Raw genomic sequence first — 17,689 nt, 5'->3', positions numbered from 1 at the left:
AAAACCAGACTTAAAACCAGAGGGGACAGGGCCTTTTCTGTGGTTGGACCTAAACTGTGGAACGCCCTGCCCCCCCACGTTCAAACAGCTCCCACTGTAGAGTGTTTTAAGTCTCGTCTTAAGACCCACTTTTATTCTCTGGCTTTTAACACTGCGTGAGTTGTGTGGTCCTCTGTGTTTTTATTTTATTTTATTTATTTTTATGTGTTTTATTGATTTTATTTTTTTATGTCACTTTGTCTCTGTGCAGCACTTTGGAAACAATTTGTTTATGAAATGTGCTATATAAATAAAGTGGATTGTATATATATATATATATATATATATATATATATATATATATATATATATATATATATATATATATATATATATATATATATATATATATATATATATATATATACATATATACGTGTGTGTGTGTGTGTATATGTATGTGCTGTGTATGCTATATATATTACTCTATGCGGATCATAGTTCACTGTAATAACTTTAAACAAGAGGAGAGAAGGATAAGGTTAAAGTTTTTATCAGTAATGGGAAGAACACTGAATATACCTGAAATAAATACCCAATACCTGGCTAGGATGACCCCCACCCTACCATGGAGAAGCCTTCCTCTGTCCCTTAGTTGAGTGGGCTCTAGCCCTATAGTCTTGAACTCTATCTACAAATGGATGGACATTAGTCCTGCACACATCTGCAGCCTGTCGATCCCTGGGAGTGGATCTCTCCTTCACTGTGGTTCTCCTCAAAGTTTTTTTCTTGCTGAGAAGGATGGTCTAAGGACAGAGGGCACTCTGGGACAGTGGTTCCTGCAGGAGGGTCTAAGGCAGACATGGGCAAACTATGGCCCGGGGGCCACAAACGGCCCTTTGGGCTTATTAATCCGACCTGACAAACGTGAACAAATTATATTAAAATAGGTAAGGGTAAACCTTGTTCAAAGCTTTTCTGCTGTGTTTATTTAACTGAAATGTAATTAATTATTTATTTAATTAATGCATTTGGAAAATTATTTGTACAATGAGCCTTGCATATTCATGCTTTGCTACTTATTACAGGCCAAATCTCTAATGTAATATCTACACACATGGACAAAATTGTTGGTACCCTTCAGTTAATGAAAGAAAAACTCACCATAGGGTTAGAAATAACTTGAATCTGTCAAAAGTAATAATAAAAATTCTATGAAATTTAACCAATGAAAGTCAGACATTGCTTTTCAACCATGTGTAACCCAGGTGTCCCAAGTCCAAAATATTAATTCACCCCCTTTCTGTGCCACATGCGCTACATGCGTGCTACAATGTTTCAACAGAATTATTTAAAAAACAAAGTTATGAAACAGGCCTAGACAGAAATGATGGTACCCTTAATATTTTGTTGCACAACTGTGTGTTTTGGGTCATTGTCCTGTAGCAAGACCCATGACCTGTGACTGAGACCAAGCTTTCTGACACTGGCCAGCACATTTCTCTCTATTTCATTGTACCCTGCACAGATTCAAGACACCCTGTACCAGATGCCGCTAAGCAGCCCCAGAACATAACAGAGCCTCCTCCATGTTTCAGAGTAGGGACAACGTTCTTTTCTTTATATGCTTTATTTTTCCATCTATGAACATAGAGCTGATCTGCCTCGGCAAAAAGTTCAATTTTTGTCTCATCTGTCCATAGGACATTCTCCCAGAAGCTTTGTGGCTTGTCAACATGTAGTTTGGCAAATTCCAATTTGCCTTTTTTATGATTTGTTTTTAACAATGGTGTCCTCCTTGGTTGTCTCCTATTAAGTCCATTTTGGCTCAAACAACGACGGATGGTGCAATCTGAAACTGATGTTCCTTGAGCTTGAAGTTCACCTTAAATCTCTTTAGAAGTTCTTCTAGCTCTTTCGTTACCAGTCGTATTATCCGTCTTTGATTTGTCATCAGTTTTCCTCCTGTTGCCACGTCCAGGGAGGTTGGCTACAGTCTCATGGATCTTACGTTTCTGAATAATATGTGCAACTGTAGTCACAGGAACATCAAGCTGCTTGGAGATGGTCTTATAGCCTTTACCTTTAACATGCTTGTCTATAATTTTCTAATCTCCTGACACAACTCTTTCCTTTCCTTCCTCTGGTCCATGTTGAGTGTGGTACACACCATGTCACCAAACAGTACAGTGACTACCTGTAGCCCTATATATAGGCCCACTGACTGATTACAAGATTGTAGATATCTGTGATACCAATTAGTGGGCACACCTTGGATTAACGTGTCCATTTGGTCACATTATTTTCAGTCTTTTCTAGGGGTACCATCATTTTTGTCCAGGCCTGTTTCATGAGTTTTTTAATTTATTTATTTATTATTACTTTCGACCATTGTGAGTTTTTTCATTAATCGAAGGGTACCAAAAATTTTGTTCATGTGTGTACATGTATATATCCTGGCCCGGCCCTCTTTTCAATTTTTTTGCTTGTCTGTTTCCGTTTCATTGTTCATTGATTTAACCAACTTTCTGTTGGTTAAATCAATTCTCATGTTTAGCCCTAAGAGGCAACTGCTGTTGTGATTTCAAGCTTTACAAAAGTACATTGAATTGCACATGACATAGTATCAAATCAATTTTAGTTTGACTATTGTGTATTTATACAATTATGTAAATTAGAGAAGGACAAACTGCACACTCATTACAGGAGAGTGGTGTTCTTAGTTCAAAGCCAAAATCACAGCTGAAGTACTGCTATGTAGTCATTTCAATTTAGAGAAGTAAACATTCTGAATACCACCAAATAAACAGGAACTGCACCAGATACTCACAGATATTCCTCAAAGATACTCAGAGATACACAAGTACTCTCAGGTACTCAGATACTCAGAGTATCTGCGAGTATCTGAGAGTATCTCAGAAACTCAGAGATACAGAGATAGTCACAGGTACTCAGAAATGTGCCTGTGCTTAGTTCCTCCCATCACTTGTTTTTATTAATGATCATTTAAATGTTATTTCTTTTATAACATTTAGGGGCCTTGAAGGTCATATTTCGCCCTGTCTGACACCTGCTTGTCTCCGTGTAATTGTCTTTACTTTTCCAGCATTGTTTCACAGTATGGCATTATCTAATTAATTTAAACTAATCTGTCTACATGGCAAGAAAGAGGTTACACTACCAGGCCAAGTTTACAGATCAGATCTGTGGAGAGGTGAACCACTGTAAGATTACATGTTTTTTTTTAAAGCACACTTATAATGAAATAAATGTAAGTTTAATGCCATACTAAAGACATTTCAAGGCAAAGCAATAAAATCCCCATGGAGACAAGCAAATGGAGCACCAGAAAAGTTACACAGTGTGCCTTTAAATAAAATATAGTATAGTAAATATAGATCTGTCAGCCAAAAATAAACAAGATAAAGTCAAACTGCTGCAGGATCAGAATCAGTTTCATGTTTAATAACAGAAGGATCCAAGGACCAAGAGCTCTTTAAAATCTCGTTCATACTGTTGGTATTAAGTCCATACTGTCGACTTCCTGATTCAAGCTGTTCTGACTTTTACTATTGTCTCCCATTCATCTCTCACTGCTCCTCATATGAACCCAGAACCAGAACCAGAGCTCTCCATGACATAAAGATGTGCATGGGACACTTCTAAGACAAAATATAAGAAAAAAGAAAGACATATATAAGACAAAACACTATCTTACAATCGCAATACTTGGAATTTCGACAAGTATCATAGCAACCAAAGAACCAATCCGAAGCCACGCTGTTGAAGGTAGCTTCCCTTCCCGCCCACACCCCTGTTTTAGCAGGGAGTAGGTGCTTAGCCACACTGTCAATCAAACCTGTTGCTAAGGTTAGTGGGAACAACTTCAGGGAAAGATGGCGCCTAATTTTTCTATTATTAATGTTCATTATATTGATTTATAGACACAATAGTGAAATAAAAACCCCAGGATCATGTAGAGTGGGTTAATACAAACATTTAAGACCAAAATGATGAGCCTGACAGCAGCGGTTACAGAGAGAGGGGCCACAGTTTTTCAATAGAAAGTGAATTGGATCCAGAGTAAATGGAGACAGAAGCGTGCCCATGATCAGTTACTATTTGGAACGTGGCGGCTAGTAGGTTAGCTATGTCCATTTATACATACAGTCTATGGTCACAGTGCAGGAGTGAGTAACCATGGCGACAAATTGCTTCCAAGAAGATAGGCAAACACTTAAAGTCTTTAGACAGTCTGTTAACTCTAAATAACAATAACAATAATAATAGTAATAATAATAAAAATGATAATATGGAACACACATATGTAATTACTGATTACTCCTAAGACTCTAACCATGAACAAATATTTAATTTAAAACCTCGAAACCTGGAGCAGAAAGTTTTAACAATACAGAAATAACTTATTTATTTCAGTTTAGTCTGAACTGATGGATCCAGTATAAAGAACATTTGTGGAACCTGTTCTCAGCACAAGAAACTGATGTTTAGGTTTTAGTTTTTCAACATAAAAAGGTGAAAAACAAAAATATGGAAATCACACATATACTTTATATATACAATATAGGGAAGCTCGTGGTTTTAATGTCATTTGGCAGAAATGCATTGATACTGTAAAAAACAAACCCAGTGTCTACCATAAATTTCGGACTATAAGCTGCTACTTTTTTCCCCATGTTTGAACCCTGGGCTGATACAACGGTGCAGCTAATTTATAGATTTTTATTGGCAAAGGCCACTGTGGGGCACTCTCTAGCTGTAAATGCAAAAGTGAGACAGAATTGGGGAAAGATTATTCGCTGCAGAATACACTAATTTTGATTTTGAACTGTCATTTTTCCCATCATGCACACACCCTCATCACGGAAAACAGGAAATCATGGAAATGCATATGATGCAGCTTTTAAGTCAATGGATCTGGCATCAAAGAAGGAAATAAAGCCACTACATGTAAGCTTGGCATTAAGGAACCAATTGTGTGACATTGGAGGCAGCAGCGGAAGAACTTCATCAATGTAAAAAGACACGAAAAGCTTTCAGAGGAAATAAAAGCAGATAGCCTGTATTGTTGCCGTTTTATTTTCTAAACATGCAGGCATGTTCATCCCGTGTTGGTGCCGTATTGTTAATTCTTAGGGACAGTTTTTTATAAAAGCATGTCTTAAATTAAAAAAAAAAATCTGTATACTGTCTTTCTCTGTAAATATTTCATGTTACAACATGAAAATCTGTGGCTTATATTCAAGTGGGGCTTATATATGTACAAAATAAATTTTCCTTTAAAATTTAGCTGCTTTACATCGGCATAACCTCTATAAGAAGCAAACTGTTGATAGTGCCCGAAGAGAGAGCCAAAATGGCTGCTTTACTTTGTATCGGTTGAGTTTTTTAGACTTTCTCGCACAGCGCTGATGTCATAGGCAAATGTCTGGTCCAAAGCAGAACCGATGGAGGACTGCGGTGTCCACTGAGGGACTGGGAATTGACAGGAGACAACCAACGCCCCATCAGGAAGCTCCTTCAGCAGTTTGTCACTCAGAGCCTCCATCTGCCAATCAAACAACATTATGACAATGCATTTGAGTTTTTTTAGTATTAGTGGAATACAACCAATTCCAATGAAGTTGGGAGGCTGTGTAAAACTTAAAAAAAAAATACAGAATACAATGATTTGCAAATCCTTGTACCAATGTTAAACTGAATAAACTACTAATGCATGATATTTAATGTTCAAACTGATAAACTTTAATGTTTTTATGCAAATATTCACTCATTTTCAATTTGATATCTGCAACACATTCCAATAAAGCTGGGACAGGGGCATGTTTACCACTGCGTTACATCACCTTTCCTTGCAATAACAATCAATAAGCGTTTGGGAAGTGAGGACACCAATTGTTGAATCCTTCCCCATTCTTGCTGAATTTACAACTTCAGTTGCTCAGAAGCCCGGTGTTTCCGTTGTTGTTTCATAATGTGCCACACATTTTCAATGGGAGACAGGTCTGGACTGCAGGCAGGCCAGTCTAGTACCTGCACTCTTACTATGAAGACACACTGTTGCTGAAATAAGCAGGGACGTCCCTGAAAAAGACATTGCTTGGACGGCAGCATATGTTGCTCCAAAACCTCTATGTACCTTTCAGCATTAATGGTGCTTTCACAGATGTGAAGGAACATGCAACGCCAGCGGCGTTTCTGGGTGTTGTTGATATATGGCTTTCGCTTTGCATGATACAGTTTTAACTTGCACGTGGAGATGTAGCGACGAACTGTGTTAACAGACAATGGTTTCCTGAAGTGTTCCTGAGCCCATGTGGTAATATCTTTTCTGTTTTTAATACAGTACCGAATGAGGAATCAGAGGTCACAGGCAGTCAATTTCTAAATTCCTTGCAATTGTACATTGAGAAACGTTGTTCTTAGACTGTTGGACTATTTGCTCATGCAGTTGTTCATAAAGTGGTGAAACTCGCCCCATCCATCCATCCATCCATTTTCTTTCGCTCATCCGGGGCCGGGTCGCGGGGGCAGCAGTCTAAGCAGGGACTCCCAGACTTCCCTCACCCCGGACACGTCCTCCAGCTCCTCCGGTGGGACCCCAAGGCATTCCCAGGCCAGCCGAGAGACATAGTCCCTCCAGCGTGTCCTGGGTCTTCCCCGGGGCCTCCTCCCGGTGGGACATGCCCAGAACACCTCCCTAGGGAGGTGTCCAGGAGGCATCCTGAGCAGATGCCCGAGCCACCTCAGCTGGTTCCTCTCAACGTGTAGGAGCAGCGGCTCTACTCCGAGCTCCTCCCGTGTGACCGAGCTCCTCACCCTATCCCTAAGGGTGCGCCCGGCCACTCTGCGGAGGAAGCCCATTTCAGCCGCTTGTATCTGCGATCTTGTCCTTTCGGTCATTACCCAGAGCTCATGACCATAGGTGAGGGTAGGAACGTAGATTGACCGGTAAATCGAGAGCTTCGCCTTCCGGCTCAGCTCCTTCTTTACCACAACGGACCGATACAGCGACCGCATCACTGCAGACGCTGCACCGATCCGCCTGTCAATCTCCCGCTCCATCCTTCCCTCACTCGTGAACAAGACCCCGAGATACTTGAACTCCTCCACTTGGGGCAGAGACTCACCACCCACCCGGAGAGAGCAAACCACCTTTTTCCGGTCGAGAACCATGGCCTCGGATTTGGAGGAGCTGATTCTCATCCCAGCCGCTTCACACTCGGCTGCAAACCGCCCCAGTGCCTGCTGCAGGTCCTGGCTCGAAGAAGCCATCAGGACAACATCATCTGCAAACAGCAGAGATGAAATCCTGTGGTTCCCAAACCAGGCCCCCTCCGGCCCCTGGCTGCGCCTAGAAATTCTGTCCATAAATATAATGAACAGAACCGGTGACAAAGAGCAGCCCTGGCGGAGTCCAACATGCACTGGGAACAGGTCTGACTTACTGCCGGCAATGCGAACACAGCTCCTGCTCCGGTCATACAGGGACCGGACAGCCCTTAGCAAAGGGCCCCCGGACCCCATACTCCCAGAGCACCCCCCAAAGGACACCACGAGGGACACGGTCGAATGCCTTCTCCAGATCCACAAAACACATGTGGACTGGTTGGGCATACTCCCATGAGCCCTCGAGGACCCGATGGAGAGTATAGAGCTGGTCCAGTGTTCCACGACCAGGACGAAAACCACACTGCTCCTCCTGGATCCGAGGTTCGACTATCGGTCGGATTCTCCTCTCCAGTACCCTGGAATAGACCTTACTGGGAAGGCTGAGGAGTGTGATTCCCCTGTAATTGGAACACACCCTCCGGTCCCCCTTCTTATACAGAGGGACCACCACCCCGGTCTGCCATTCCACAGGTACTGTCCCCGACCGCCACGCGATGTTGCAGAGACGTGTCAGCCAAGACAGTCCCACAACATCCAGAGACTTGAGGTACTCAGGACGGATCTCGTCCACCCCCGGAGCCTTGCCACCGAGGAGCTTGCCAACCACCTCAGTGACTTCAGCCAGGGTGATGGACGAGTCCGCCTCTGGGTCCCCAGTTTCTGCTTCCTCCTCGGAAGACGTGACAGTGGGATTGAGGAGATCCTCAAAGTATTCCTTCCACCGCCCGACAACATCCCCAGTCGAAGTCAGCAGCTCTCCACCCGCACTGTAAACAGTGTTGGTGAAGCACTGCTTCCCCCTCCTGAGGCGTCGGACGGTTTGCCAGAATCTCTTTGAGGCCGTCCGATAGTCCTCCTCCATGGCCTCCCCGAACTCCTCCCAACCCCGAGTTTTTGCCTCTGTGACTGCCCGAGCCGCGGCACGCTTGGCCCGCCGGTACTCATCAGCTGCCTCAGGAGTCCCACGAGCCAACAAGGCTCGATAGGACTCCTTCTTCAGCTTGACGGCATCCCTTACTTCCGGTGTCCACCACCGGGTTCGGGGATTGCCGCCGCGACAAGCACCACAGACCTTACGACCACAGCTACGAGCAGCCGCATCGACAATAGAGGTGGAGAACATGGCCCACTCGGAGTCCATGTCTCCAACCTCCCCCGGGATCAGGGAGAAGCTCTCCCGGAGGTGGGAGTTGAAGACCCCCCTGACAGAGGGCTCCGCCAGACGTTCCCAGCAGACCCTCACAATGCGCTTGGGCCTGCCAGGTCTGTCCGGCTTCCTCCTCCGCCAGCGGATCCAACTCACCACCAGGTGGTGATCAGTTGACAGCTCAGCCCCTCTCTTCACCCGAGTGTCCAAGACACGTGGTCGGAGGTCAGATGACACGACAACAAAGTCGATCATCGACCTCCGACCTAGAGTGTCCTGGTGCCATGTGCACCGATGGACACCCTTGTGCTCGAACATGGTGTTTGTTATGGACAAGCTGTGACTAGCACAGAAGTCCAATAACAAAACACCGCTCGGGTTCAGATCGGGGAGGCCGTTCCTCCCAATCACGCCCCTCCAAGTGTCACTGTCGTTACCCACATGGGCGTTGAAGTCCCCCAGGAGAACAACGGAGTCCCCGGTTGGTGCACTGTCTAGTACCCCTCCCAGGGACTCCAAGAAGGCCGGGTACTCTGCACTGCTGTTAGGCCCGTAGGCCGACACAACAGTGAGAGACCTGTCCCCGACCCGAAGGCGCAGGGACGCGACCCTCTCGTTCACCGGAGTGAACCCCAACACGCAGCGGCTGAGCTGTGGGGCAATGAGCAAGCCCACACCAGCTCGCCGCCGCTCCCCGCGGGCAACGCCAGAGAAATGGAGAGTCCAACCCCTCTCAAGAAGTTGGGTTCCAGAGCCCAAGCTGTGCGTGGAGGTGAGGCCGACTATATCTAGCCGGTAACGCTCAACCTCCCGCACAAGCTCAGGCTCCCCCCCCCCCCAGCGAGGTGACATTCCATGTCCCCAGAGCTAGTCTCCATGCCTCTCCGCACCCACCCCTCATGGCTCCTCCCGCAGGTGGTGGGTCCACGGGAGCCACCACCTTGCTTGTGAATGACTGAGGCCTTTGGGGATGCTCCTTTTATACCCAATCATGACACTCACCTGTTTCCAATTAACCTATTCACCTGTGGAATGTTCCAAACAGGTGTATTTTAAGCATTCCTCAACTTTTCCATTCTTTTTTTGCCCCTGTCCCATTGGAACGTGTTGTAGGCATCAAATTGAAAATGAGTGAATATTTGCATAAAAACAAGTTTATCAGTTTGAACATTAAATATCTTGTCTTTGTAGTATATTCAGTTCAATATAGGCTGAATACAATGATTTGCAAATCAGTGTATTCTGTATTTTTTTAAGTGTTACACAGAGTCCCAACTTCATTGGAATTGGGGTTGTATATTATGTGTTGAAATTTCATATAAATTGTGTAAAAATAAATGTTCTCTTATCCCATTTAGTTGACATAATAGCTTACACATGTATTATCGTGTTGTGTAGTTGTGTTTTTATTACCTTGTTAATAGTGTTCTATCATTGTCTATATGTTTCATAGACTAAGTGAATGTGGCATCGCCCACAGCATCATCCATAGCACTCCAGTCAAATGAAGCTCATCGGGACTAGCAGTTATAGGAGCCAATTTAGAGCCAATTCCATATTTGGAATCCGACCACAAGCAATGCTGTTGAAGGTAACACCGTCCGCACCACTGATTTAGGAGGGAGTGGTGCTTAGCAAAGCTGTCAATCAAACTTGTTACTAAAGCTAGCAGAAGCAACCCCAAGGAAAGAAGGCTCCTGATTGTCTGTTATTAATGTTCATATCACATGGGCGCAGTGCAGTTCTCACTGGTTTACGGACACAATAGTGAAATACAAACCCCAGGATCATGTAGAGCAGATTAACACAAACATTTTAAGACCAAAATGATGAGTCTGACAGCTGCAGTTACAGAGAGAGGGGCCACAGTTTTTTAAAATAGGAAGTGGTTTGGAGTCAATGGAGCAGGAAGTGCGCCCGTGATCACTTCCTACTTGGAACTCAGCGGTTAGCAGGTTGGCTATGTCCATTTATATATAGGTATGTATGCAGGTTTATTTCATTTTTCAGATGGTTGTTGTTTACTTGTGCTTGTATTACTTTATTTACAGTGTGTTCAAAGTATTCAGTGCTGTATTCTTCATCTTAATGTGTGTTTAGATTAGTTTTTAAGAAACTAACAAAACATTTATATATCCACAAAATAATCACATTATTCTTGTCCCTGTCAGTTCACACTGAAATAATAAGTTCTTTGTGAAGAAAACACATCGTTCTCACTGCTCCAGGAGCCAGGAAGGCCGTCACGTTGTTGAATGAAGATAAGTCCGTCTGGAAACAAAAGATAAAACTCATTTATTTTAAAGAGGAGAGACTCATAGTCTGACCTGACCATAGTCTGATGTCTGAATCATGGTCTGATCTCTGCAACTTTAAGATGAACAACATGTAAACTGCAGAATCTTAATGTCAGTGTGATTCTGATTTTAAAGAAATTAAATGGCTGTTTATGTTTCATTTAAATAATCTTATTTAAAAATGTGATATTAATCTGATATTGATCTGATATCGAGTGGTCATGTGACCACAGCCAGTTACATCTGATGTGGCTAGCAGTTATAGGGGCCAATTTGGAGCAGAGTTCCACATTTGGAATTCCGACTACGAGTATCATACTGGTGGGTGGGCAGCAGTTTAGCAACGCTGTCAGTGTTGACCCTTAGGCGGGAGGGACCTCTGGGAAAAAAGGCATGTGATTTGTCAGATACTAATGGTCATATTTTGATTCACAAACACAATAGTGAAATAAAAAACCCAGGCTCACGTAGAGTGGGTTAATACGAACATTTTAAGATCAAAATGATGAGCCTGGCAGCACCAGTTACAGAGAGAGAGTTTTTTCCATCTAAAATGAATTGGAACCAGAGTCGATGGAGCGGAAGCATCCCCATGATCACTTCCTGTTTGGAATGCGTTGGTTAGCAGGTTAGCGATGTCCATTTATATATACAGTCTATGCTAGCGCATTAGCCATGTCCATTTATTTATGTATTTTTATAAATATATATAAGTCTTAGAAAAAGACACTAATAAGGCAGAGACAAAAATGAAAAAAGATTTTAAAACCCATTGTTCCAAGTTCCTCTAAAATCTGCTGTTTCACACACATCATTATGATCAGACTCGTAATCTGATTATTGGGTAATCTTATTATTATTTATCTAATTACTCTAGTTATATGTATGAATATAAACCAGTGTTTTATATATATATATATATATATATATATATATATATATATATATATATAATCTAAAATGAAAAGGACCGAGATTAGCATTTCAAACTATTTCAATACCAAGGAACAGACTTGCCATCGATTACGAATCCATTACGGAGATAAAACATGCTTCTTTTTAGTAGAATGTGATTTTCAAACACAATATAACAGGCCTGTCTTTATGAGGTCTCCATGAGTCTTTGTTCTGATACAGCTCAAAATGAAAGTTCAGGAAAGCTCAGATTTTGTCCTGTGAATGTGACTTTTTTAGTATCGATACTCGCTCACATGAGTATATTGTTTTGATATTAATTTTAGTATCGATTGGTATCTGATTTTCCAAATTTTTGTCTGTCCTATTACCAGAACTGTAACAGCTGTAGCACATGGGTGCAGTGCAGTTCTCACTGAATAGCAAAGATATTTAATAAAAATACATTAAGACCTTCCAGAAGTCTGTCTTCACGAAGTCAGCGTGGCTGGAGCCCAGGCCTGTCCACTGGGCTTTGGCTCGGGCGTAGGCCACGAGGATGGAATTTATCTCAAACCCAGTGCACTGGAACCCAGCAGAAGAGGCTGCAAACACCTGGAACACAGGGGTCAGAGGTCAGAAGAGGCTGCAAACATCTGGAGCAAAGAGGTCAGAGGTCAGAGGTAAGAAGAGGCTGCAAACATTAGAACACAGAGTTCAGGGGTCAGAGGAGGCTGTAAACACCTGGAACATAGAGGTCAGCCTTTGAACATGTGATTTTATAATGAGGTTTTAGAAGAATCTGTTTACTCATGTGTTTGAAGAGGACATTGCTTAGTGTATATTTTAATATTCAGTTTGGATTCAGTATTACTGTGGCATCATTATTTTACAGTGTGCTGTAGGGAATAGTGAGCATATGGACCTCCATCCATCTATTTTCTTCCGCTTATCCGGAGCTGGGTCACGGGGGCAGCTGTCTAAGCAGGGATTCCCCAACTTCCCTCACTCCAGACACATCCTCCAGCTCTTCCAGTGGGACCCCAAGGCATTCCCAGGCCAGCCAAGAGACAAAGTCCCTCCAGTGTGTCCTGGGTTTTCCCTGGGGCCTCCTACCAGTGTGACATACCCAGAACATCTTTCTTAGGGAGGCATCCAGGAGGCACCCTGAACAGATGTCCGAGCCACCTCAGCTGGTTCCTCTCGATGTGTAGTGGCTCTACTCTGAGCTGCTCCCATGTGAAATGCTCCTCATCCCATCTCTAAGGCAGCGCTCAGCCACCCTGCGGAGGAAACTCATTTCGACCGCTTGCATCCTCAATCTTGTCCTTTCGGTCATTACCCAGAGCTCATGACCATAGGAACGTAGACTGACTGGTAAATCGAGAACTTCACCTTTTGACTCAGCTCCTTCTTTACCACAAAGGACCGATACAGCGACCGCATCAATCTCACGCTCCATCCTTCCCTCACTCGTGAACAAGACCCTGAGATACTTGAACTCCTCCACTTGAGGCAAAGACTCACCACCCACCCAGAGAGGGCAAGCCACCTTTTTCTGGTTGAGAACCATGGCCTTGGATTTGGAGGAGCTGATTCTCATCCCAGCCGCTTCATACTCGACTGCAAACTGCCCCAGTGCCTGCTTCAGGTCCTGGCTCGATGAAGCCATCAGGACAACATCATCTGCAAACAGCAGAGATGAGATCCTGTGGTTCCCAAACCAGACCCCCTATCGCCCCTGGCTGCGCCTAGAAATTCTGTCCATAAATATAATGAACAGAACCAGTGACAAAGGGCAGCCTTGGCAGAGTCCAGCATGCACCAGGAACAGGTCTGTCTTACTGCCAGCAATGGGAACACAGCTCCTGCTTTGTCATACAGGGACCGGACAGCCATATGGAACTAAAGAACTTATTTTGTACACAGAGATCATGACTTCAACCAGCGCAGCCAATAGAACTATAACATTAATAATTATACTGGTAGAATCATAAGGGCATTTTACAGTGAGTCACCCACTTTATCCGTGTTTACCACTATGAGTGAATAGGGTTAGGGGGTGGGCCAGGGTGTGGGCCAGGCTGTGAGTGAGGGGTTAGGGTGTGGGTGAAGGGTTAGGGTGTGGGTTAAGGTGCAGGTATGGGTGCTAGGGTGCGGGTTCGGTGTTAGGGTGCGGGTTCGGTGTTAGGGTGCGGGTTCGGTGTTAGGGTGCGGGTTCGGTGTTAGGGTGCGGGTTCGGTGTTAGGGTGCGGGTTCGTTGTGGGGTAAGTGTTAGGGTGTGGGGTAGAGGTTATGGTGCGGGTTAAAAGTGTCTCTATGTGAAGTCAGATGGAAGACCTTGGCATTACTGTGATCAAAGCACTTGCTGTCATGTGCAATGTTTTTACATTACATTGGACAGTGCTGTTTATGAATCTCATGTACAGAAATACAAAGCTCCACCCACTCACCAGTCGGCCGTCCCCTGAGCCCAAATCGGCAAGGCGGCCTGATCGTCCACGAAGGTGCCTCATCACGTTCACCGTCTGCCGTTTACTGGAGGGCAAATATGGCACCTGCAAAGACAGTTTGAGTCTTATTCTATTCTGGCGCAGGGTATGCAACTCGCTCATCACCATGGAGATGTTATTGCTCCACAGTATGGCATTTAATGAATCCATCTCCATGAGGAGGAGCTGGTCCCACAAAGACCAGTTACATGTTTTTTATGTTTTGCAGTAAAAGCACCTGCATCTGTATCTACAGTTGAATGTAACGTATAAATTAGATTAATGCCTTACTGGCATTAAGGCATCAATAACATCACCGTGACAACCATTCTATATATTTATTATATCCTAGGATAGTTTTAGGATACAAGAAATGCAAAACTGAAATATGTAGTGTGCCAACTTCAATTACAACTTCTGCATGCAGGTGTGTGTATGTATGTTCCCTGTATCAATGATCAGGGAATGCTGCATTTTCTATTCAAATGATTTTCGAATAAAAGAGTATTACTATTATTACTGCATGATTTTAAAACAAAAGAGGAGGTTATTATGATCTTAGACTTACCACTTTGCTCCTTTTCCACATTTGTTTGGTCAAAGAACTAAGCTCCAAAATAAGCAGATCATTACAGTGCAAGTGATGACTGTCCACATGAACAACATGAGAGTGTAAACTAAACTGTACACATAAGAGAGAATGCTTCAGAGATGCAACATCAGGACTGAGACAGAGACGCTCTGTAGAACTGTTTGGTAGAATGATTATTATTAAAACTTATAAATAACAAAATCTGAAAAAAAAGAGTAACTACAGTGAAATAATGTATCTATAATAATCTCTATAATCGCACACAGATTCAGGTTTCAAACACCAAGATCTTAACACACAAGGTTCAATTCAAGTCCTAAACGAAGAAAGTTCTACATTTGTGCATCTTCCATTTTTAGTTGAAAAAATGTAAAATAGTGCACTGTTTTCGCCAGTTTATATATATTACACACAAACACACACAAACTTTACACACTCGTCTCAGACCTTGAGTTTCCCTGGCACCCTGCGGAGCCCAGGCAGAGCGAACAGGCTCCAGAGGCCGTACATCCCTGTGAGCAGAGCCCCACAGCAGGCTGTGACTCCCGGGTGCTCTGTCTGCTGAGAGAGGGGGGAGTCCTGGAGAATCATCTCTATACAGTCCTCCATCACAAACCGCTGTGTAAGGACAATGATACATAACACATTATTTCTGAATATTTAGACAAAAAAATAATGTACAAATATGAAACACATTAAGGCACATTCAAACATATGTGTGAGTTATAGTTTTACACAGATGTTCTGGAAATGGCTCCAGTTATATTCACAAAAAGAACCAAGGAATTTTTTTCTTTCTGTTCTACACACTCTGCCGTTCCAATGAAAATGAGATGCACTATATCCATCTGCCTGGAATATTCCACAGCATGGCATTTATAATCTCCCTGGAGACAGTAATAATAGCAATAAAAAAAACATTTGCATTCAATATATAAGCAACAAAAGTTAAAAACATAATGGACCCGAGTAAAGCAATAGTCCAAAGGATTATGTGTGGTGTGAACATCATTTCCAACAGATGAACCGATTCTAAATATATGTCTGTCTGATCTATCCCTCGTGCCCGGCAGAGATCAGTGTCGTTATCTTTGTGAACAGCAGATGGCGCCACACTGACCTCAGTAACATTCTAGAACAGCGTGTTTACCACAATCTGTCAGAAGTGCGAGACCTGCGTTTTCAAAATCTGAAGTTTAACTGTCCTTTCGAAGCGATCACGTGCTGTAATATTATGCACGTGCGCCTCTACTGCACGAAATACAAAAACAGACAGACTTCTCATGAGAGGACAAACTTCTGTCAAAGCATTTTAGATTGAGATCAAATTCAAACCCACGAGACAACACGGCGACTCAAGTTATAACTCTGACAGCCACGTGCCCAGAGAGAACGAGTTTTGGAAGTTTTTTGTTCATGTGTTGCAGAAAAACGTTCGGACTGTTCAGCTCACCTGATACGCCCCCTGCTCTGCAAGTTCCCCATTCTGTACGTCACGTACGCCAGTCACGTGCGCAGATACGGTTGCATCGCCCGCCCTATGACTTTAATATCGCCCAATCAAATGAGAGCGCTCAGGTTTTATTGGGAAAAGCTCCTGTCAGCAAAAACACGAGCCCTGTCACAATAATAACTATAAGGGCCTGCTGTTATGTAATCAGTGTAGTAGACTTTTGGATGTGCCTTTGGAAACAGGGTGATGGGTCAGGGTTTGGAAACAGGGCTGTGGGTCAGGGTTTGGAAATAGGGTGATGGGTCAGGGTTTGAATCCAGGTTTAGAAACAGGGTGGTGGGTCAGGCTTTGGAAACAGGGCAATGGGTCAGGGTTTGGAAACAGGACAATAGGTCAGGGTTTGGAAACAGGGCGATGGGTCAGAGTTTGTATTTGGGTATGGAAACAGGGTGGTGGGTCAGGGTTTGGAAACAGGGTGATTGGTCAGGGTTTGGAAACAGGACAACGGGTCAAGGTTTGGATTCAGGTTTGGAAACAGGGCAATGGGCCAGGGTTTGGAAACAGGGTGGTGGGTTTGGGTTTGGAAACAGGGCGATGGGTCAGGGTTTGGAAACAGGGCGATGAGACAGGGTTGGCATACGGGTTTGAGAACAGGGCGGTGGGTTTGGAAACAGGATAATGTTCAGTGTTTGGAAACAGGCCGACGGGTCAGTGTTTGGAAACAGGGCGATGGGTCAGGATTTGGAAAAAGGGCAACAGGTCGGGATTTGGAAACGGCAACGGGTCAGTGTTTGGAGACAGGGCAATGGGTTGAGATTTGGAAACAGGGCAACGGGTTAGGGTTTGGAAACAGGGCGACAGGTCAGAGTTTGGAAACAGGGCAATGCGTCTGGGTTTAGAAAAAGGGCAACGGGTCAGTGTTTGGAAACAGGGCAACGGGTGAGGATTTGGAAACAGGGCGACGGGTCAGGGTTTGGATCCGGGTTCGTAAACAGGGCAGTGGGTCAGGTCAAGGTTTGCAAACAGGTTGATGGGTCAGGGTTTGGAAACAGGTTGATGGGTCAGGGTTTGGAAACAGGGCGATGCATAAGGGTTTGGAAATAGGATGATGCGTAAGGGTTTGGGAAAAGAGTGATGGGTCAGGGGGAGAACATAAAATTAAAGTAAGAAGAACATAGATTACACAAGAAGAAGATGAAGTGTTCTTAAAGTGTTCTTCCAGGTGTTCTTCCAGGTTATTGACAAGTCTTTGGTCTTTGATGGAGGGTCCAGCACCTGCTTGTCTCCATGGAGATATTATTGCCTTGTCTGGAATGTTCTTCAGTATGGCACTAAACGTATCTAGCTTAACCACCAGGCCAAGATACAGGCCAACTTTTTAATTGAATAAATGCCTCACTGTGGGACATTCCAGGCAAAGCA

The 17,689-nt window shown here is 43.8% G+C and overlaps 1 protein-coding gene across 1 annotated transcript; it reads right to left on the bottom strand.

The window, feature by feature from the left end:
- Positions 1-3,700: 3,700 nt before the first annotated feature.
- On the bottom strand, positions 3,701-16,322 carry si:dkey-190g11.3 (uncharacterized protein LOC567059 homolog). The gene is made up of 6 exons (XM_033973141.2): positions 16,268-16,322; positions 15,262-15,432; positions 14,184-14,288; positions 12,205-12,345; positions 10,760-10,810; positions 3,701-5,548 (listed from the first exon to the last, which is right to left on the bottom strand). The coding sequence occupies exons 2-6, from the start codon at positions 15,421-15,423 to the stop codon at positions 5,366-5,368; spliced, it is 642 nt and encodes a 213-aa protein (XP_033829032.1). The 5' UTR covers positions 15,424-15,432; positions 16,268-16,322; the 3' UTR covers positions 3,701-5,365.
- Positions 16,323-17,689: the final 1,367 nt, after the last annotated feature.

This window comes from Periophthalmus magnuspinnatus, chromosome 9 (genome assembly GCF_009829125.3).
Source record: "Periophthalmus magnuspinnatus isolate fPerMag1 chromosome 9, fPerMag1.2.pri, whole genome shotgun sequence".
Classification (NCBI taxonomy): domain Eukaryota; kingdom Metazoa; phylum Chordata; class Actinopteri; order Gobiiformes; family Gobiidae; genus Periophthalmus; species Periophthalmus magnuspinnatus.
Note: the sequence above shows the minus strand (reverse complement) of the source record. Positions and strands in the feature narration are given on the sequence as shown.